The sequence below is a fragment of the Misgurnus anguillicaudatus genome, chromosome 14 (assembly GCF_027580225.2).
Source record: "Misgurnus anguillicaudatus chromosome 14, ASM2758022v2, whole genome shotgun sequence".
Taxonomy (NCBI): Eukaryota; Metazoa; Chordata; class Actinopteri; order Cypriniformes; family Cobitidae; genus Misgurnus; species Misgurnus anguillicaudatus.
Window position 1 is genome coordinate 25,745,997 of NC_073350.2, and position 23,125 is coordinate 25,769,121.

The window sequence follows — 23,125 nt, forward strand, 5'->3', positions numbered from 1 at the left end:
TCTCTGCTTCCTCACTGTCTGCTGGATCGTACCAAACCCCCTTCAGACTCTCATCTCTCCTTCAGTGTAACTGTTCTCTGTAGCTTAACAATCATGTTTCCCTGCACTAGTCACTCATCAGAAGCATCTCCTAGTACCATGATGCATGGGGTGGCTGAATAGACAGCCTTTGGTTTAATGAGCATGTTAAGTTTCATTAAACTAGTGGAGGGCAATCAAACCTGACAAAGTTAGTGTGCATCTAGTCTCAGATGAACCTAATCACCAAGTGTAATACTAAAATTTAAACTGATTCACGATAATAGTTTATTGTTTTTATTAATTACAAAACCTAAATCAAGAGATGCCATCTCTTTAAAGGTCCCATTCTTTCTGTGTTTTTGAAGCTTTGGTTGTGTTTACAGTGCGCATTATAACATGTGTTCATGTTTCACGTGTAAAAAACTTGGTATTTTTTACACAATTTACTATCTGTATACCGCTGTTTTCACTGTCCTAAAACCGGGCTGATGTCTTCCTTGTCCTATGAAGTCCCTCCTTCAGAAATGCGTATCGAGTTCTGATTGTGTAGTTTGTTTAGTGTGTTGTGATTCGATAGCAGCTTAGCTTGTCGTTAGCTTTGCTGGCGACTGACGTATTCCTGTGGGCGGAGTTTAATCAAAAAACTGTTCTAGTTACGTCATTAAAGCAGGAAGTATAGGTAGTCCAAACCGGCCGTTCGCTGTAGGCAGGGGCGTCGCACCCGTGGGGGATGTGGGGGTTTTAACACCCACACTTTTACCGGTGGGAGGGTTCAACACCCACACTTTTTATGCAGTTTTGCAAGATCGTCTTATTAAAGTCGCTCCTCCGTTTCTCTGGCCGCTCTCTGTCTGCTGCGCTGCATTCTCTCCCCCTCCCCTCTCAAACATGACGAACCGGCTGATGATTGGCTGTTCTGCCTCAAGTCCCGCCTCTCTTGGTGCGTTAGATTGATCGGTCAGCTCGCGCTGAGGAGGCGGGAACTTATGTTTATTTACATCTCCCTTTTTCAGGTAGGCTACTTTGAATTAGTGTTTAAAAACGTTATTAAACACTTTAATTAACTTTATGCTTTTGAGGTTTGTGAATAAGCTTGATATGTATTTGGGACTAATGCTAATCAGGTTCAGCAGCTGGCTAAAAATTGACGAGGATGAGGGACAAATTGCAATTGCTAAGCAGTGTATTTGTGGGTTTATTGCTAGTGCAATCGATTTGATATTTTGAGCATTGTTTGTTGATTAGCTGAATACTTTGTTAATACTACCTGTTGTGTATGATTGTACTTGTTGAGGAGAAAAAATGAGAAATGATGACATAGTTCTTCAACAGGTATGCAAACAATGAAAGAAGTGTAGCCTATATTATTTTAATGTAAAAACGGTAAATTGTTACATTATTTAGGCCACCAGAGAAAAAGCTTTTCAGGGCACAAGTAACAAAATTTTGCAGTCACAGTCCTGTCAGACCCATGTCACTATCAAGCTTACCATTATCTTTTTGTCACGCAGTATCAATAAGATACAGAAAAGAAAGAGGCAGGAGAAGATTGAAACTGTTTTCAAGAGAAATCCTGTAAGTGAAGTTGAAAGCTGGATGTTGATAAATGTTGACATTAAACAACAGTAGCCTATTACCATTATATATTTTTGCATTAATTTAATATATTACAATGTTCACTAAGGTTTGCTAGTACCACAGCCTTATTCCTTTATCACTGCACCCTTGTTTAGGAGATGAGGTTGCTGGAGGGATCAGTTTAAAGAGAGAGAGAGAGAGAGAGGCACAGAAAGTTTCACAGGTGAGCAATGAAAAATTAATGTTACAGTTTGAGAAAGAGGTCTATGAGAGAAGAGAGGATGTGTTTGTGTCATAGGTGGTGCTTAATTCCATCCCAGGTGCACATACGCGCGTTTCTGGTGTGTTTATATCAAATTTAAAATGTTATCCATCCCCCACACTTTTAAAAAGCTTGCTACGCCCCTGGCTGTAGGCTTTGAAAGGGGAATGCTGTTAAAGAAAATATATCGCCTGGCAGTGAACTTTGAGCTTCATCATTTTACAGGTATTATTTATGCTGCTATTATAGCAACATTACACACTAACTAGGGTTTAAAACATGGGATCAGAAAGAACGTGACCTTTAATATCTCACCTATTTGTCCTAGACATCAATGATGGCAAATGGAGAGCACCTGTTTGCTTAAGTAACCAAAGCTCAGATTTTTTCCTAAAAAAAAAAAATATGTCTCCATCAGAGTTTCAGAGGAGATCTCAACAATGTCACAAACTGAGCTCAGATGAGGAATCAATCCTGCAATCAAAAGTTCAACAAATTTACCAGAATCCAAAATATTTTACCTGTTCAATCCAAATTTATTTAAAGGGACACTCCACTCTCATTTTCCAGCTCCTCTAGAGTTAAATATTTGATTTTTACCGTCTGGCGCTACCACTTTTAGCATAGCGTAGCATAATCCATTTAATCTGATTAGACAATTAGCATTGCGCTAAAAAATAACCAAAAAGTTTCAATATTTTTCCTATTTAAAACTTGACCCTTCTGTAGTGACATTGTGTACTAAAAAAAGGACTTTGCTCCCATAACATGGCTGCAGCAGGCGCAATAATATTATGCAGTGCCCGAAAATAGTCCCATGCTATTAAAAGTTACTAAGGGGACTGTTACCAAGTTGTTACAGAGAAATCTTTCAAATCTCCTGAGCTATGAAAGAGCAACCACTGAGCAATAAAAACCTGTAGAAAGTAAGGGTGCACTCATATTATCCAAACCGTGCATATTATACCCACTCCACCAGATGAACGCACTCACACTGTATTTTTATCGATCCGAGCCCGGGCGCGCTTTCGTCATTAAGATGCAATTGTTTTGAAAAAAGCAGGAAGTAAAGTGTTCTCTTAACATTGGAACCCATCGTAATGTTAAGTCTGTGTTTTTTATTCGGAGTCATTTGTTGTGCGATAACACACAGCCCTCTCACATGTCATCATATTGGTTAGTTTGTCTGTCACGTTTGCAGCTCAGACATTCATGTAACCCTGCTGCGCGCATCAAAAGGTTTTTACTGAGGCAGATGAAGGTGAGTGGACGTGCAATTGACGCCCCTTCAGGTAAACCGCGCTTCAGCCCACCTGTGCAACCCGGCCAGGGCACGATTAACCAAACCGCGTCCGGGCTCAGTACAGGGCGATCACACTAGTCAAACGAACCAGGCTTTGTGGGTCAAACGCGCCCGAGTGTGGTTTGGTTTGGATAATGTGAGTACGCCCTAAGTCATATTCGTGAGCAATGTAAGCTATGAGACTAGAGTGCACTTTTTTTATTCGGCTAATCAGACACATTAGCAAAGTTGTATATTAAATGACTGATAAGCTTAAATGAGCTTGAATGCACATCATTGAATGCCCTGTACTAGTTTAAACCCTCATTGGTCCATTATCAAACCAGATAGAGCTGTAGGCCGGTGAAGCAGGCATCAGCCCGGCCCACATGCTGTTGCTCTGTTTTGCAGACTGTAGAAATGAGAGAGATTGGGCCTGTTGGGGACGGTTACTCGGACACTGAGCCCTATCACCCAATGGAAGGGCATGGCCGGACCATCTCCATGCCACGCCTCTCAGCAGACAACCAAGTGAGCACCTTCATCCTTCCATCAAACCCTTCATCTATTTTGTTTTTTCCACCTTTTATCTGTTATCATCCCGTACCCAACATAGCTTCACGGTTAGTTATTCAGCCTTTGACCGCTTCAGTTTGGGGAACCAAACTGCAGACAGTTTTGTATGCTGTCATGCTAACATGTAAATGCTAGCATGTCCTTGTCAAGAGTCAAAGGGCACATATATAGGTGGCTCACATTTTGATGACCATTTTCCTGCATGGCTGTGTGTGCCAGAGAGAGAGAGAGTGAGAGAGAGTGAGATCCCTGCATCATTGTATGCTCAATTTAAGGAAAACCTTGGTGTGTCTGGAGTGTGCTGTTGACAGTGCTTGATTTGAAGTAGTGATGAGAAATTAATTTAAGGTCCATTCACAATGACAGTGAGAGCAACTATGAAGATAAAGGTTTTATAGAGCACCTATTTCATTGCTAAAAAATGACTCTATTTTGTGTATTTGGTATAATACAATGTGTTTGTGTGGTTTATGGTTTAAAAAACACATTATTTTCCATATACCGTACATTTTTGTAGCTCCAGATTTCACTCTCTTCCTGAAATACACAGATTTGAAAATCTCTGTGTCCTTGATTGGCCAGCTAATCTGTACTTGTGATTGGCCTGAATACCTCTGACGTCAGCAGGAAATGTGACGCTCCTTACCATGTTTGAAAGATTCGGTCACAATGCAATGCTAACAGAAGTTAACTTACACGCTAAGTTCGAAGCGGGAGGTTTTATGATAATGTCGGTCTTCTAAACATCACCAATCCCAAGAAATAAACTGTTGCATACAATCCATGTGTTTGTTGTAGTCCAAGAACTCGCGTCATTGTTTACTTTAGGGTTTGTACCTTTTGCATATTGTTAACATGTACTAATACACACTTACACACCAAAGGAAATGTAAAAATGTAAATCTGACAATAATTGCTCTTTAAGGCTCATAGCCTGTAAGTTAACTCCTGTTAGCATCGTATTTCCGGCGGACGTCAGGGGTATTCAGGCCAATCACAATGTACAGATTAGCTGGCCAATCAGAGGCACAGAGCTTTTCAAATCCATGTGTTTCAGTAAAAGAGTGAAATCTAGAGCTACAAAAATGTACAGTATGTGGAAAATAATGTGTTTTTTAACCATAAACCACACATTGTATTATACAAAATACACAAAATAAATTTTTTAGCAATGAAAAAGGGGCTCTTTAAAAAAAAGCTAAATATAGCTGATATATTGTAAGATAACTCCAAAACCTCAACTATTATGATAAACATAAATATATGGCTGGGATCACTTTCAGAGCATTTTTTTATTAGCTGATCAACAATAAAAATTCATTCAAATTTTGAAGCGGTTAACAATGTGAAACTGCGGCATGCAAGCTTAGAACAAACATTGTTATCGTTCTCTGTTATGTATGATTACTTGTAGTGATCTTTATAGTTTGAATATTGATTATATCTATATTTATTTATAATATATACAGTGAGGAAAATAAGTATTTAAACACCTGAGAAAGTCAATGTTAATATTTGGTACAGTAGCCTGTGTTTGCAATTACAGAGATCAAACATTTCCTGTAGTTTTTCACCAGGTTGCACACACTGTAGGAGGGATTTTGTCCCACTCATCATTCTTCTTCCTCCAAACACGTTTAGTGTAATTATGACTAAAAAGTTCTATTTTGGTCTCATCTGACTACATGACTTTCTCCTGTGACTCCTCTGGATCATCCAAATGGTCATTGGCAAACTTAAGATGGGCCTGGACATGTGCTGGTTTAAGCAGGGGAACCTTCCGTACCATGCATGATTTCAAACCATTACGTCTTAGTGTATTACCAACAGTAACCTTGGAAACGGTGATCTCAGCTCTTTTCAGGTCATTGACCAGCTCCCCCCGTGTAGTTCTGGGCTGATTTATCACCTTTCTTAGGATCATTGAGACCCCACGAGGTGAGATCTTGCATGGAGCCCCATTCCGAGGGAGATTGACAGTCATGCTTAGCTTCTTCCATTTTCTAATGATTGCTCCAACAGTGGACCTTTTTTCACCAAACTGCTTGGCAATTTCCCCGTAGTCCTTTTCAGCCTTGTGGTGGTGTATAATTTTGTCTCTAGTGTCTTTGGACAGCTCTTTGGTCTTGGCCATGTTAGTAGTTGGATTCTTACTGATTGTATGGGGTGGACAGGTGTCTTTATGCAGCTAACCACCTCAAACAGGTGCAGCTAATTTAGGATAATAAATGGAGTGGAGGTGGACATTTTAAAGGGTCTTTGAGGGTAAGAATTCAAATACTTATTGTGTTAAAATACTTATTTGCAGCTGTATCATAAAAATAAATAGTTTTTAAAAAATCATATATTGTGATTTCTGGATTTTTTTTTTTTTTTAGATTATGTCTCTCACAGTGGACATGCACCTACGATGATAATTTCAGACCCGTCCATGATTTCTAAGTGGGAGAATAATACTTCAAATACTTATTTTCCACACTGTATAAAGTAAGATAAGCGAATTGCAATCAACCTAAACTTCAAAACGCAATGAAGCAATGGCAGTTTGTCCATTTAGGGCTACTGTAGAAACATGACAACGACTACCATGTAAGAAGACCCGTGGTGTAAGTAGATAAAACAGCTCATTCTAAGGTTATAAAACAATACAGTTTATTATGTAAGGTTTTAAACATAACTGATAATGTAGTTATGTATATTATATTGCATTTTTTTCAAGAGATCCTTGAATATGCCATGAGAGGTCACATGTTTCATTATACTATAGTTAAGGGACTATTTAATAGGCCTAAACTTAACCCTGTAAAAAACTTCTCTTTATTACAACCTACCTGCTTGTATGTAATTTAACTATTAAAAACTTAAAAATTATTTGTTTTGAAACACTGCCACAGATCAATCTCTGTAGACAGTACTACTCTGCAAACATACACAAACATAAAAAACCCAAAATGCATCATTTGCCAATGCACCTACAGACCCTGATGCATTTACACACACCATGTCTCACACTGACATAAATCCCATGATCCCTTGGTTGAGTATGCGTTGGAGATGTGTCTGGACATTTTGTCTGATTGTGTGAAGGTGGATTTTCAAATACATGTAAAGAAAAGTTGTGTGTGTGTCTGGTGAGGTACACACTGAAGTGTTATTTCACGAGTAGTCCATCAAGGAGAGTAAATATATATGATTTGTCCAGTTGTGTGTGTGTCTGTGTCGTTCTGCGTACAAAAGCAGGATGTGTGAGGGTCTGTATAACAGTGAACAGTCTGGTCATCCGTTGTGTAAAGCTGTACTGTAGATCTGGCTGTTGTTTCTGTGACTCACTCTTGTTTAACACTGCTCTGCCCCACAGAGTTTGCGTTCTGCAGCGGTAAGTGTGTTAGTGTGCTTCCTATCTTCCTCTACACTCGCTCAATTTTTGTCTTTTTTCTCTTTCTCCCCCCCAACCCTTTTCCTGTCAATGCTTGTTTGTTCCTATGCTCTCTCTTAATTAAAATGGGATCATAATATCTCCTCTCTCCTTTCTATTTTATTTTATTTTAATCATTCTCATCCTCATGTTTTGTTTTTTCTCAATGTCTTCATGCACTTCCTCTAACCCTGCTTCCGTTGTCTTTTAACATTTTTTTTTACGTATGTGCACATTAATTATGTTAATTGGCCATCTTGCACGCCCCATTACTCTTTAATTTTAAATTTAATATTATACTACCAATAACTTTGTCCCTTATGATTTCCTACTTCCTACTCTCCCTTCTTCCATATTTTTTTCTGCTGGCTTTTCTCCTTCCAAACTCCTTTTGTGTTTCACTGTTTTTTATGTGGCATTTGACACTCACTACTAATTGCAAATGTCTTAATTACATCTATATCATTTTGTCTACATCTCTCATGTCCCTTTCTGTTTCCTTTTCCTCTTGTTTCCTCTTTACTTCCTTGTTTCTTTCTTCTGTCTTTCATTCTCACACACATTTTCTCTGCTGTGCTCTGTGTGTGTCGTCCCTGTGATCTCATGCGTGTGTCCTGTTCTGCGCATCGTCTGTCTGCTGTTGAACAGCGACGGAGACACAGGCCGAGAGGAAGTAACCTCAGTGTATGTACCGTCTCTGGCTTTCCTGCCCCCTCTCTCTCTCTTTCTCTCTTTCTCTCTCTCATGCTGTTTTTTGTCTGTTCATCTCTCTAAGTCTTGAAGTCTCACTGAGCTCTTTATTTCATATCATCTTTCTTGTATTCTTTCCTATATTTCCTTTCTATGTTCTGTTTGTCTCTGTCTTTTTCTATCTTTAGCTTTATCTCCGTCCACTTATGCAGCCCAGTATCCATGTATGTGTGTGTGTGCTCGTCTGCCTGTATATTGTCACTGTGTTGGTCCTGTGGACTTGGAGAGCTTTTGCCGTCCCGTAGCTCGCAAATGGAAAAACCTGCGGCCAATAGCGGTCATTTTGTTAGCATGTCCCAATAAAGCGCATGGCATCAAGCGTTGGCGTGTGTGAATGTGTGAGTGATGAAGAGATCAAGAGGGTTATTTCAATGTTCAGACGCTTACACGCAGATGAGCGTTTCTTTCTCAAAATAATGCCCAAGAATGTCTTTGTGTGTTCACACATGTTATAGACACGTGCTACTGTATACATCATGCTGTCTCAGGTTATGTGCATGGAATAATGGCTGGATTGGGGTTTGTGTGCTCAGCTATGGCAGAGAAGGCAATGAACAATGAGTATTTAAGGGTTCTGCTTGGATTAGAAAATGCCGGCATGCATGCAAGGCATGCTCTGTCGTCTTTCTTTCTATCTGTCTGTCTATTTATCTATCTGACTGACTGTCTGTCTGTCTTTGTCTGTCTGTTGATGTCTGTCTGTCTGTCTGTCTGTCTGTATATAGGTGTCTTTCAGTTTGTATCTGCCTGTCTGTCTGTTTATATCTACCTGTCTGTCTGTTTATATCTACCTGTCTGTCTGTATGTATGTATGTATGTATGTATGAATGTCTATCTATATGTCTGCCTGTCTTTCTGTCTGTAGATATTTGTCTGTCTTGCATTATCTATTTTTGTCTATCTGTCTATTTATGTCTGTCTGTCTGTCTGTCTAAATCTGCCTGTCTGTATGTATGTAGATGTGTATGTATGTCTATCTATATGTCTGCCTGTCTTTCTGTATGTAGATATCTGTCTGTCTTTCACTATCTATTTTTCTGTCTATATATCTATTTATGTCTGTCTGTCTGTGTGTCTGTGTGTCTAAATTGACCTGTCTGTCTTTATGTATGTGTGTATGTATGTCTATATGTCTGCTTGTCTTTCTATCTGTATATATCTGTCTGTCTTTCACTATCTATTTTTCTGTCTATATATCTATTTCTGTCTGTCTGTCTGTCTGTCTGTCTGTCTGTCTGTCTGTCTGTCTGTCTGTCTAAATTGACCTGTCTGTCTGTCTGTCTAAATTGACCTTGCTGTCTGTCTGTCTGTCTGTCTGTCTGTCTGTCTGTCTGTCTGTCTAAATTGACCTGTCTGTCTGTCTGTCTGTCTGGTCTGTGTATCTGTAGATATCTGTCTGTCTGTCTGTCTGTCTGTCTGTCTGTCTAAATTGACCTGTCTGTCTGTCTTTATGTATGTGTGTATGTATGTCTACATGTCTGCTTGTCTTTCTATCTGTAGATATCTGTCTGTCTTTCACTATCTATCTTTCTGTCTATCTTCCTGCCTGTCTGTCTATATCTATCTATCTTTATCTGGGTCATTGACAAAAACGATTTGGCAAGATGAGAAAGTGTATTTATGTTCATTTTATTCAATAATAAATAACATTTGCACCATTTTTATGAAAGTTAAGACTGAATGGATCTGAAAATGTCAAATGGTGTATCCTCCAATTGCGCCAAAGAATGAGAAATATTACATTTTTTATCCACCTTGATGGCTTGTAAGTGTAATCATCAAAAAATCATTTTTAAATATAATTTTATTAGTTATTTCTAAATGTAAATTTTAATGCGTTTTTGTCATATTTGTCCTGACATATGATGAAATCAGCTCTGAACTTATGTAAAAATGTATGTAAAAAAATAATATTACACTAAACTAGATGAATATATTTTGTTCCAAATTTTTGGGGAATATATTTATATTTTCTTTTAAATAGTTACACCAATTGACACAGACCGGTTACACCACATTGACATTTTTGCAGTTATCCCCCAAATATTCTGTCAAAATGAAATAAAACCAGAAATTTAAGACTTGGTCCTCAAAAAAGAGAATGTATGCAAGTTATCTGTACATTTATTTGAACCATTAATTGAACCATACGGACACAAAATAATTAACATCACATCACTGACCCATATCTATCTGTAACTATCTATCTGTCTATCTATTTAGCTGTCTATCTGTCTTTCTCTCTGCCTGTCTGTCTGACTCATCTTTCTGTATAGATACAGTATCTGTCTGTCTGTTTGTCTATATCTCTCTGTCTGTCTGTCTCTCTTTCTGTCTGTATTTCTCTCTAGAGCTCCATCGCTTATCTTGTTGATCTTCATTTCTTCTTCTGTCCTCGTTGTGCATGACAGATTTATCTGTAGCTTGGTTTTCACCGTGGGTGTGGAATGGACTGAGTGTTAAGCTGATGACGTTTTTATATTACCAGCTAGACATGCAAATGCACCCATAACATCATAACCCAAAGCAAATGTGAATGTAACCTTCTGTCTTTCCCCACTCTTTCTTCCTTTTCTCCTCTCCTTTTCTTTCTCTGTAGACCATCACTGATACAAGTCCAATGCGCCGCTCCACATCCTCATTGGTCCACGGACGTTCAGGACGAGGCGTGCGACTGGACGATTACTCTCTGGAGAGAGTGGTGTCGGAGGAGAGTCACCGACATGGCCCGCGAAGGAGAGATCGAGACAGAGAGAGAGACTGCAGTCACCGCACGTCCGAGAGATCCCTCACTCGCTATACAGATGCAGATACAGGTCACACACAAACACACACATTGCATTTGAACAGTTACTGCACCTCAAGAAAACAATAAGGTCTTTTTTGGCTGAATTTAAAGGCTTGATGTCCCTGCTGTCTGTTATTATCTCACTATATCTCATTGCATACCTTTGTGTTTGTGATTTGTCAGGTCTGGGTACTGATCTCAGCACCACTACACAGTCAGGTGACCTTCCACCTAAAGAGCGGGGGCGAGCGAAAGACCGCCGTCACCACCATCATCATCATCACCACCACAGCTCAATGGATAAAGAGCGTTTTGGTCACGAGCGTGACTACCATCGCCATGCTCACGACAGATCTGATCGCCACTGGTCTCGCTCGCCGAGTGAGGGGAGAGGGCACAGACAGGTGGGGCACACACACATACACTGAAATAACTAAATTATATTTCACACAAAATGGATTTGCAGTTTTAAGGTTTAGGAGGATCTCTCAGTGGTGGGTTATTTTCAACTTAATGTTTTCACAATTCTGTTTAAACCCTCGGTCAAAAAAAGTTTCTTATTAGTCTGTATAAACTCAGGTATATGTCAAATTGATTTGTGGAAATTACATGTCACAGATGCAGTCACAGGCCTTAAGTTGAAAATAACCTAGAACATTTCTTAATCTTACCAGCAGGCAAAAACTGGAAATGACGGCTAACTATAGATGGTTTTAGCAGTAACAACATAAATAAACGGCTTTCATGGAACAAGCTTAACTTCCAGTAAACTTCTGCAAAGAATCAATAACAATAGAGTCCTTTTAGAGTAGTTTATTTCTGATAACAAGCAAAATAACATGTAGATTATCTTAGTTCAAATCATATCAAAAAATACACTGAGCTAGCCTTACAGTGTAAAATGAATATATACAATGTTAACAACAAATTGGCTTCCAAACCTCCCTTCACATAGCGGTGACCCATGATCGCGATCTCCCCTCGCCTTTTGGAAACCAAAACATTTATTTTCGACAAGATATTTGTTCCACTAGCCAGACCATTAAACAGAGACTGGAAGTTAAGTTCCATCCCGACACGTAACCATGACAACATGCATCCAATGAAAGCGTCTATAGGCCCAATATAGTTCGGCTATGAGTAACCCACTTCTACTCTAAATAACCTTGAATTTGATGATAAACATGCCGTTTTTGCCAAAATAAATTGTAGATGTACGATAGTCCATCATGTAAGCAAAGTCAACAAGTGTTCGAGGTGTTTACTTTCATTTCTTTTACATTTTCTAAAAGTATACGCATCGTCTAATTTTGGGCTATGGTTAGACATCTAATAGACTTTCACTGCCAGCCCAAATTTTGCTTTGTTTTAGCCAAAATTGCTTGCTGGTTTGCAGTGTCCAACGAAATACAATCAAATTGGTTGCATCTATGCAAAACAAGAGTACAGGGAACTAGGGCTGGGTGATAGAACGATATCAATATGTACCGTCGATACACCTTTAGCGATAACGGTAGGGAAAACCTTGCCTGTTAATGCATTGCTAAAGCTGCATTGGACTACATTATGGCTGGGTCCGAAAACTAAGGCAGCGCCTCATGAGGCAATGACTTCGGAGGCATGAAGGCAGCTCAGAGAAACGCTTTCGAACAGACTTCAAAGACAGCGTGTTTGAAATATAAACAGAGAGCGCCTAACTAATCACATATTTGAAAACTACAATACTAGTTTCTCGCTAGAAATGCAATTAAAAGGTGTAAAAAGTGAAAATCTACATTTATTTACACTAAATTTGTGCTACAGCCGCTTTCTTGGCCGCCATTTTATTTTTTCGAACTCGACCAGGCTCGACTAACTACATTCCCCATGCGCGCACACGCATAGAATTGTGGGACAAGATCTTAGGAGTCAGGAAGTAAACCTAACATTGGATTCGGACATGCCTTGATGCCTTCATTCCTGGGAAAACTGCCGCAGAAGGCAGCAATTTAGAGTTTTCGGACGCGTTATATTGATAATAAACATTTTAGCTCTATCGCCCAGCCCTACAGCCAACACACACTAGCGTAGCTTTTGAAACACATCCTCCATAAGGAGCCTGAGGGATGAAACCAAGTACCTGGAAAGATGTATCTGCAGTACACAGGTGTTGTGTCCGTGCGGGAACACTATAGGCAGACAGCATCTGCTCACTTGTAATTTTACTCTGACTGCTTACTGAAATCAGTTTCTCTTTTTGTTATTCTTTTGTTTATCTTCTTTTATCACTGTCCATTTTTCTCGATGTGTCTTGTGGCTTCTCTGTGTCTGCTGTTTTGCCTCATTGCCGGTTTCTTTCTTTACGGTTTTATTGATGTTGTTGTTTCCACACACCTCCTCTCTCTCTCCCTCTCCCTTTCTCTCCCTCTCCCTTTCTCTCTCTCTCTCTTTCTCTCTCTTTCTCCCTTTCCCTTTCCCTTTCTCTCTCTCTTTACCTTTTCCCTCTCCTCCTTATCCTCCACCTCTTGCCGGTGTGTGCTCTCTCTTTTGTTTGACGTTAATTTTGTGGTGTTTTTTTATTTGCCTTGTTTTAATTTTCATGTAGGGCAGTAGTTCAGTGAGCGGAAGTCCCGTTCCTTCGACGTCGGGGACCAGCACCCCCCGGCGCGGCCGTCGCCAGCTGCCCCAGACCCCATCTACTCCACGCCCTCACGTCACCTACTCCCCAGCTGTCCGCAAGCCCCTGTACGGCTCCCCGGGACAGGGACGACTCCGCTCCCCATCTCCGAGACACTTCTCTCCACCGGGTCACGAACCGCCGTACCACCGACCAACCTCCGGTCACGGCTCACCGCATCACGGGTCGCCCAGGTCACCGCGACACGCATCCCCTCGCTCCCCCAGGCACGCGTCACCTAGATCCCCGCGCCACGGACGCTGGGGCCCACCGCCGGACAGCCTGGAAGGTGATGGACCGTTCTATGATCGGGACTTTGAATACGAACGCCACCATGAGCCACCCGCCTACGAGCAGAGTTTATCACAGGGCAACCCTCATCCACACCCTCGCTCACCAAGGACTGCTCGTCACGGGCCTCCCTCCCACCCGCGCCGTATGCCTAACGGCTACCGTTCCTCCTCGCCCTCCCCGCACCGGCGCGGCCCCCACCCAGGCCCACACCGGCCGCCACATGGCCGTGGGCCCCGGAAGGGGTTGCACGAACCCTATAGCGGGACGGACGAGGATGATTGGTGTTAGCGCACAGGGTGACCGGAAGGGGGCGCCGCTCACCGTATGCCAACTCACATCAAGATGTTTATGCACAGCATCAGGGAGAGGGGGGGTGGAGGGGGAAATAGAGGACACACTAATCACATGGATGGATGATGTGTGTGACACTGTGAGACTCTTAACCGTGGAGTTGTGGAGGTGAAGGCTCTAACTACAGCACCCCTACTTCCTCTCTCTCTCCCTATTGCTTTCTCCCGCTCTCTGGACTGCATTTCCCATGATGCTCAGCATGCAAGGGAATGTTTATGGGGGCATACGAGAAATTCGGTGGGGTGGGGCAGATCATGGTGTCTTGATGGACTAAGCTTTAAAGATCAGTGTTGCTGTTTTTCAAGGCTCCCCCCAGACTGTGCAAGACCAATGCGGTTTTCGCTGATGGAAATAAAGAGGAGATGAAATAACCTCCTCTCTGTTGATCAAAAAAAGGAATTTTAAAAACCAAGCCAGAACCCTGTTTTTCCTAAAATCTATGCCTCTTGAAAAGACCCAAAAACAGACCCAAATAAGAGACTTTAAAAGAAAAAGCAAGTGCTCTTGTAAATGAGAGCTCTACCTACTGCAAAACCAGCCCCATGTGCTGGCTGATATTGATGAGTTTTATCATCTACGTTTACTGTTACCAACTCAAGATGCTGAGTGACCTCATCACCTGGGGGAGGGGTTAACCGTAAAGAGGCGTGACGTATAAAAGGACCCAGTGCAGGCAAGAGTAGGCGGTGGGCGTGGTGTATCAAAACCCCGCCCACAAACTGCCACTCAGTCCTGTCGAGGAAGATACAGCGAAAGATGAGGGAGGCACGGACAATTTCCTCTTCAGAATGTCTTCAATTGATTAATTCTTCTTTTTGAACATTTGGAGCTTGGTTATTCTGTTGCATTTGCTCAGCTTTCTTTGATATTTTTGGACTCAAATCTGATGGAAACTTGCATGATTGATTTAAAAAAAATATATATACATATATAAATATATATATATATCAGACAGAAGATTTACTGTGGGAATGGGGGGTGATAGCTCTCTTTTTTTCCATTACGTTGGAGGAAGTTCTTTCTCTCGGTTTCTCCCTGTTGCTCCTGCCGTGTCTGTAGACCTTTATGTGCAGACGGAGTTTCTAGATGTAGGAAGACCTTTCTAGGTAGAGACACAAATCTGAAGATATTTTCTATGTTCTGTCCTGACTGAGGATCCCAGATAATGCTCTGCACTGTTTATTATTACCTTGGATTGCACTACAAACGAGCCTGAATTGTGAAACCTCCCTTGTTACGGCTCTGTCGGCCATGGCTGCGAACAGAGAGAGAACCAGGGGGAGAGAAACTCTTCTTTCTAAAGGCTTAATTTACTATTGTCAGTAACGATAGTCTTATAATGATGAAAAATCCTAATGCAATTGATGAAGATGATAAGTGATGCTGATGAAGATAGAGGTGGTCATGTGACTTTGTCGTCTTGTTTTTGAAAGTTTTGTCTATTGTGGCCAACTCTATTTTTATTTTTATTTTGGTTCTTTTCAACACTGGTTGAAGTTTAAAAATGGGTGCGTTCTCAACAGCATCCTGAAGTTTACTTACTTGTGACCTCGGCTTAGCAGAATATTCCTATCTGTGGTAAATTGTTGTTTGGGTCGGAACGTTTAAAAGATGAGAGTTGGGCCATTCAGGAGACCCTCGGACCGTTTTTGTATCGAGTTTTGTTACGTAACGACAAACTGGCACTGAAAATCAGGGTTCATTTCATTTTCTTTTTTTAACAGTCTAGACAAGAGCAGTTTTATTGAGGGTCGGTTTACCCCCTGAATTATAATTTCACAGACGTAGAGTTAGTGCAAAGTAGTATTTTGGGTGATGTTGTTTACTCTTTGTCCACTACGTGGTGCTGTTGCGCAGCGCTGGCTAGACTACAGACAAAGCCGTCCCTTATGAAAAAGGGCGCTGTTACTTTTTGCAAAAGCGCCCTGAAACAGAGGGCGCTATCACGTCTGTCCCGAAAGGTCATGTAGCGGGTTACAGGATGTCCGTCAAAGCTTGCGTTTGACAGTAGTTTTTTTGAGAAGTTTGACCTGAGGTCTAGGTAGTGTATCTTTGATAAGTAACTGGAAATGTTGTTTTGACCCTGCCTTCCTGTTCCCTACCATGGGCAACTTGTATGTCTTTGGCTGCCTGCTCAATCTGAGACCCTCCTCCCCTTTCTGCTCAGGATACAATACAGCCAAACGTATATCTCACGGGGGTGTAGAGGTGCTGCCTGTTCAGCTTTCCCTATACTGTCCAACTGACAAACCCATCCCAGAAAAGTTTAAAAGGACCACTTCATTCATAAATCCCCCATTTCAGGTTTGTTATTGCTCAGAAACGGCTCTTTTATAGCTCAGATGACTTCAAGCAGATCTCAGTTAAGTTTTTTGAAGAATTAGCTTAAGGAGAAATGCAAATATACATCTTGAAAGTATCTAATTATAAATGTCCGAGCTTAGTTTAAGGTGCTGTTGGGAAGATTTTTTTCTTCAAGCATCTCTATTTACTCTCCATTCAGTCTTATTTCTGTTGAGGAGAAACTATTAGGTAGTTTAAGATCAGACATACATTTAACATAAAACAGCATAAAAATATTCTCTAGATTTTTTACAAAAACTACATCCCCCCATCAAGTCAGTTGGGCAGTGCTGTTTCCATGCATGTTTTGTCCCAGAATCCGATTAAATCCCCAGCACAGGGGCTCTGAATTTTACACCTTTTATAAAACGGTTTGCCAAAACATATTTAAGAACTTAAGGGTGGAAACCACTGTTTCGTTATCTGGGTGTTGATGTTTGGCCCACATTTACCTGCAGCAGGCCCCCGGTTTGCCCCTGGTTTGATGCCCATGGGTCCAGATGAACCTGCAGAGCCACAGTGCCTTCTGTTCTGGTGTCGCACACTAACCCGTCCCCTGCCTCTCGTACCCATGTCCCCTCTCTCTCTTTTCTCTCCTTTTCTCTCCTTTTCTCTTTCTCTCAATGTGATGGACTCAGTCACACTACGCCTTAACAAGTCCCCACGTCTGCGCTGTCTGCTGGGCTTTTTCAAGACAGGGAGGCACGGTTATACGATGGGGGGAAATCCCGGTTACTCTGAGAGTAATGAGGGGAAATGACAAGCAAGTATTGTCAGGGTGTCCATCTTGGCTCTGTCTCTTTGCAATGCTTCCTCAAGCGGACAGCAGCCGTTTCTGATTCGTCTCACCCTGCTTGTTCAGAGAGTTGCATCGAATATTGAAGGGATTGTTGTACTTTCTCAGGTCTTTAGCAAAAGGACAGGAAGGCTTGTTTTTGTCAGGCATGAGCGATAGTCAGACCTTTTGCATGGTTAATATATCCCCATTCAGAGGTTCTCTTGGTCTTGTATTCTTTTTTGCCCAAAACACGTTGAAATGCAGAAATCTGCTCCATTTTTGCTCAAGATCTATATGATTTTAATAATAGATGGCACATGGCAACAATTTTTAAGAGGTGCACCATTCTTTGGCTCTGCTTGTTCATCAGTTTCGGTTCTGACCCTCTTTTGCTCTCAGCTTCATTGCCTTTTTGGTTGTTTTTGACTCGCATGTGTTCATTTTCTGTGCCAACAGAAAACCGTTTTCTGTTTGCAACACTATCTAAAGTGAACCATCTCAAATATACGTGACATGTTTGCGTTCGAGCATGTGTTTTGTTTCGTATGAAGCAGCCTGTATTCTATTTGGTTTGTTTTACACAAAATAAGGGCTTTCCTACAACGGTCGAGTGCTGCCAAAACAAGTCACCCTCTATGTAGCTACACCACTTCTCGTGGACTCCCTTTGTACAGAACAACATGTGTGTGCATGCTAACGTGTGAGGGGAACTGAAGTAACGGGAGGGGGATCGTTTTTTCCCGTACGTACGAGAGCAAGAACTTTAGGCACAGCCGTGCACAGGCATCGTGCATGCCAAAATAAGTAGTTATATAAATAAGGGATATAAATCGTCATTTTGCAGTATTTCAGTGCTGGGTTTGCCAATCCATTTCTGCTCAGCATCTCCCATAGCATATTTCATTATCACCTTCCCATGCCAAGATAAGACGTTGTCATCATCACATGGAGCGAAGATCAGAAGGGTTGGGTTCATCTGTGTGACAGTGGGGAAAAAAGTCCTCTGCGAGCATGTATGCGTGTGCCTGCGAGCTGATTTGAAGGCAAATTGTTTTATAGTGCCTTACAATGAACAGTTCAAGATTTTCAATCGCAGTTATACGACCGCAGATACCAAGCCATGGCAAGGCAAAGAGGGTCAGTTGTTTAAATATCATCATGTTTGTACCTGTCTAACCATGTTAGTCCACCTTGTTTAGGTCATCGGTGATTTTGTTGGACCTATCACATCTCTCTCTATCTCTTCTGTAACTCTTGTATATCTCATTCATAAACTTCCTGCAGTATCCTGTGTGTCCATCCTCTTTTCTTAAGCTTTGCGTTGTTTCTTTATGTTTGAATTTCTCATCCGAATCCTATTGTTCTTTATTCATGTCAAGATTTCATACTTGTCTGATCTGCTAGATTTATGAGATTTATTCTAACAAAGTATCTAAAAATAGTATTATTTTCCTATGAAAAGCTTTAATGGTAAAATAATAATGCTTAATGACTAAATAAATGACACATACACATCAATACATACTACACATTTAATTGCACCTGTTAAAAGAATATGTAGCAGTTCATAAAATACTAAAAAACAATGAGTCTTGCGGTCCTTTAACAGGAAGTGGATCGCGAGACAGGAAGTGGATCTCGCTGTCGTCAGCAGTAGCGTGTTTTTACGGCACTTGTTGTTTGTGTCAAAGGGGAAATCAGCGTGTGCGAATGTGTGAGTATTGTATGTGGGAAGTAACTGCAAGTGTGAAGCCACTGTCACCCATGACACCCATAAACCCATCCCATCTTTCCTTAATTACCCATTATTCCAGCCGTCATTCACACACTACTAACCTGAACCATTTAGAAGCAAAAGAGGAGGTTTATAGAGAAAAAAATGGCCATGAAATAGAGAGGTATTTAATTACTGATTTGCATGTGCGATGTGCATGCCACTATGTGGGTTAACAAGTCAACTTCAGGAATTATAAAATATAAAAAGAAATATAAAGAAAAGAGTATATATGTATAAATATATAAATATAGATAGATGTTTTTATGAGCAACGTGTTACTTTTTTCTTCTATTTTTAAAAACAGAAAAGACAAAAAAGAGCGACAAGAGGAAAAAAATACAAGAGATATTAAATCAGTGATGAATAAAAATCATCGAATGTTTGTTTCTATTGCCAACTGTTCTCTAGATTCATGAGTAAGGTGAGCACACGACATGCTGTGGAAATGTATTACAGAATTTTTTAAAAAATTGAAAAGATATCCAGTAGCTCTCGGTTGTGAGAAACTGCACATCGATCTGATTAAAAAGAAATCCAAAACCCTTTTGCTGATGTTGAACTGTGAAAGAGGCTGCCTGAACCTGGTGATGTTACACATTTATTCTGGCTATGAAAAAATTCCCCTTTTTCTCTTCCTCTATCTCTCTGTCTCTCTGCTATTTCTACCAGTGCATTTTGTAATTCCAAACAGAACTCTTCCTAAAGAACCTGAATAAAAAACAGAGAGAATGCATTCTAACTGCGCATTTACAATCTCTTGCTTTCAGATTCACTGTTTTTTATGTGTGTATGTGTGTGTCCAGGTTTTACACAACACTTCTGTAAACATTTGTAAAAAAAAAAACTAGTATCTCTATAACATAAGTTAACACTTTAAAGGAATAACACAATAAAGGATTTATTCATGCTTTATGCTTTAGGTGGGACATATGACACCTTCATGGACAGCTGTTCAGGAAGTGATAATGATTAAAGAATCTAAGCTGTTAACCTAATTGGTGAATCCCAGGTAAAGGTGTCTTAAGAAATGAAGACTTACTGACAGTTCATCTAGACACATATTAAAGCTTCCTTAACAGTCACTTTGAGGCCACCACTTCTTATGTTAGGGAAAAACAGTTTAATATTAAAAAATACTCGTGAGTTTTACAGTTCATTAGCACAAGAACAGGAGTTCTTCTTAAGTACGTAATTTTTATCTAAATTAGCATTTTTCTTGTGTTTAGGTTTAGTAATTTTACTTCAATGGCAATGTAAAAGGTTATTATTCAGTACACTGTAAAAAGTAAAAGTTGGATCAACTTAAAAAATGACTTCAATTGATAACGCCTAAAAATTTAAGTTTTCTTAACCTAAATGTTCTTACTTTAAGTTCAAAATGTTTAAATATTTAAAGGGACACTCCACTTTTTTGAAAAAAAAATTCCAGCTCCCCTAGAGTTAAACATTTGATTCTTACCGTTTTAGAATCCATTCAGCTGATCTCCGGGTCTGGCGCTAGCACTTTTAGCATAGCTTAGCATAATCCATTGAATGCGATTAGCCCATTAGCATCGCGCTCAAAAATTACCAAAGAGTTTTTATATTTTTCCTATTTAAAACTTTTCTGTAGTTGTACTAAGACCGACTGAAAATTAAAAGTTGAGATTTTCTGGGCGGATATGGTTGGGAACTGTACTCTTATTCTGGCGTGGTTATCAAGGACTTTTTTAAAAAGTAATGCGAGTTACTTTTCAGTTTAATTAATTCAATTTAAAAATAAAATAATGTGCTAAATTAAACTGAACATATTAACGTAGAATTACGAACTATGTGCGCCTGAGCAGGAACAGTTTGAGTCAGAAACGGCAGACCAGAGCTTGACATTTTTGCGATCATAAAAAACAGCTGCAAGACCTGAAAGAGATCAAGCCGCCGCCAAGTAAGAAAAAGTAAAGCAAAAGTAACTTAAAAGAAACGTAAGCATTACTTTCCATGAAAAGTAACTAGGTAACACAATTAGTTACTTTTTTGGGGTGTAACTTAATATTGTAATGCATTACTTTTAAAAGTAACTTTCCTCAACACTGGTTACAACAGTAAAGTCCTTGATTATTACGCCGGAATGAGAGTATAGTTCCTAACCATTTCTGCCTAAAAAATCTCAACTTTTAATTTTCCGTCGGTCTTAGTACAAGATGTAATTACAAAAGAGTCAAGTTTTATATAAGAAAAATATTGAAAACTCTTTGGTTATTTTTTAGCGCGATGTTAATGGTCTAATCAGATTCAACAGATTGTGGTAAGCTATGCTAAAAGTGGTAGCGCCAGACCCGGAAATGGCTGAATGGATTCCAAAACGATAAGAATCAAATGTTTAACTCTAGGGGAGCTGTAAAATTAGCATTTTTTTTTTTTAAATGAAGTGTCCCTTTAAGTGTTGCCAATTGAAGTAATTTTTTTAAAATGTTCACCTTAAAGTTGAATAACCTTAAGATTTTAGGCATTACAAACTGAACTAATTTTTAAAGTTGATTCAACTTTTACTTTTCCAGGTGTAAATAAAAAGCCTCATTTTCACAAATGTCTCTTTAGTAATTTCATTGGTATTTAACAAATTTCATTGTTTTTACTGCAAACCCTCTAAGTGCATGCAAGACATGGTAAACAGTTGCAAAAGCACTAAAGATGCGACTAAACATGGCAAATGATGAAAGCCAGAATGTAAAAATGAAGAAACAACCACACATTAAGAGGCACCGTAATTTATGTCACTACCAAATTCGGGTTGTATTGAGGTCCAAGTAATCACACAAGATGGTAATTTCGCGCCTCGTCATTCATTCAAATCATCTTCCATACACTTGGAGGACTTGTTGAAAAATCGCTGTGGCATTTAGCAGATTCTGCCAACAAAGGAGTATTTCTGAGGCCAGAATTAAACAAATTTGAAGCAAAGTTATATAATAAATGTTTGATGACCTACAAAAGGAAAAGACCTCGCTAAAATCTATGAAATAGGGTGCATCCCAATTCAGAGGCTGCGGCCTTCCAAGGCTGTATATTTGAAGGCAAATGACATTACCAGGCCGCGACGAAGGCTGTCCCAATTCGAAGGCTCCTTTACATACAAGCCTCCAAATGTGGCATTTTCCCCCCTAAAACCAAGGATTCAAAGATCCTTCACAGCGTTGGCCATTCCAAGGTTCAATGCGCGCTCGTGAGGTCTGGGTATTTTTACTATTTTGTTTTACTATTAAAAATTATGTTTTAGTGATGTAAATTAATATTATTGCTGCAATATTGCGTTTTATATTTGCGTTTATATTTCTAAGGTTGGTGAATTTTACATACTGTTGGATAGTTTAATTTGCATACAATTTGTTATATTTTATAAAATGTAATAAAAAAAAATATCTGCCTCTATAATTATTTTTAAAAGTATGATAGGTCTCAGCTGTTGTGTCCCACTGACAAGTGGGCGAGAACAGCAAGTGACGCAATTCCCCCCGTAGGCTAGACCGTCTCATTTAAATTCCCTTCTTGGCCTTAGAGGCTGCCGCCTTCAAATATCGAGCCTTGCCTTCAAAGTCTGCGGCCTTAAACGGATCCAGACCCTGAATTGGGATGCCGCCAATTCTCATAACTCATTTTCGACCAAAAACAAAGTTACATGCCTTTGTAGGGTAGTATTAGGCTATGTGGCAAGAGCATTTGGTTAATATCATTATCTCCTTTTTTACAGAGGTGGCGTTTAACAACGGCTGCATCTTCCTTTGTACTTCATAGCTTAATTTTCCCTCCTCTGCTTTTGAGTCTCTTCAGAGTTGAAAGACCCACAAGACCACCATGAAGGAAGTGAGCCTGTATGTGAAACCTATTTGAGGTTACACGCTCCACACATGACTATGTTTGCATAACAGACGGGTTCACCACTTCAACTGAATTTCGGCTTCAGTAATTAACCTTTACACGAGTTTCAGTGATGAATCATCCTGTGTTATTATCTCACTGAGGTTTCCCAACCAAGGATTTTGTAATTTAAAATGCTATCCACTTGAAAAAAATACTTCCTTCCTGTCTCCTCAACGCACTCCTGGATAGGAAAACTCCCACCTGGCAGTGACATGGAAGCACATGCACACCTAGATACAATGTTCTCAATGATTCATAGTTACTCATGCTTATCATTATATAGGGCCCATTCACAGTTTCACTTGCTTTTGTATCGCATTTAGAGCACTGTTGAAAATCACAGTTAAAGAGCTCCATATT

At 40.0% G+C, this 23,125-nt stretch overlaps 1 protein-coding gene across 5 annotated transcripts in view; it reads left to right on the top strand.

The window, feature by feature from the left end:
* The window catches only part of cacna1ab (calcium channel, voltage-dependent, P/Q type, alpha 1A subunit, b), a 190,250-nt gene extending 170,640 nt beyond the window's left edge, over nucleotides 1-19,610 (top strand). For 3 of the 5 annotated variants that reach the window (XM_073876150.1, XM_073876154.1, XM_073876151.1), the window contains 6 exons: nucleotides 3,555-3,674; nucleotides 7,078-7,095; nucleotides 7,783-7,818; nucleotides 10,484-10,700; nucleotides 10,856-11,076; nucleotides 13,257-19,610. In XM_073876150.1, the coding sequence (XP_073732251.1) occupies nucleotides 3,555-3,674; nucleotides 7,078-7,095; nucleotides 7,783-7,818; nucleotides 10,484-10,700; nucleotides 10,856-11,076; nucleotides 13,257-13,910 (1,266 nt within the window). In that variant the 3' untranslated portion in view covers nucleotides 13,911-19,610. The remainder of the gene's footprint in view (nucleotides 1-3,554; nucleotides 3,675-7,077; nucleotides 7,096-7,782; nucleotides 7,819-10,483; nucleotides 10,701-10,855; nucleotides 11,077-13,256) is intronic. The other 2 variants (XM_073876153.1, XM_073876152.1) reach the window with 1 other exon arrangement.
* Nucleotides 19,611-23,125: the final 3,515 nt, after the last annotated feature.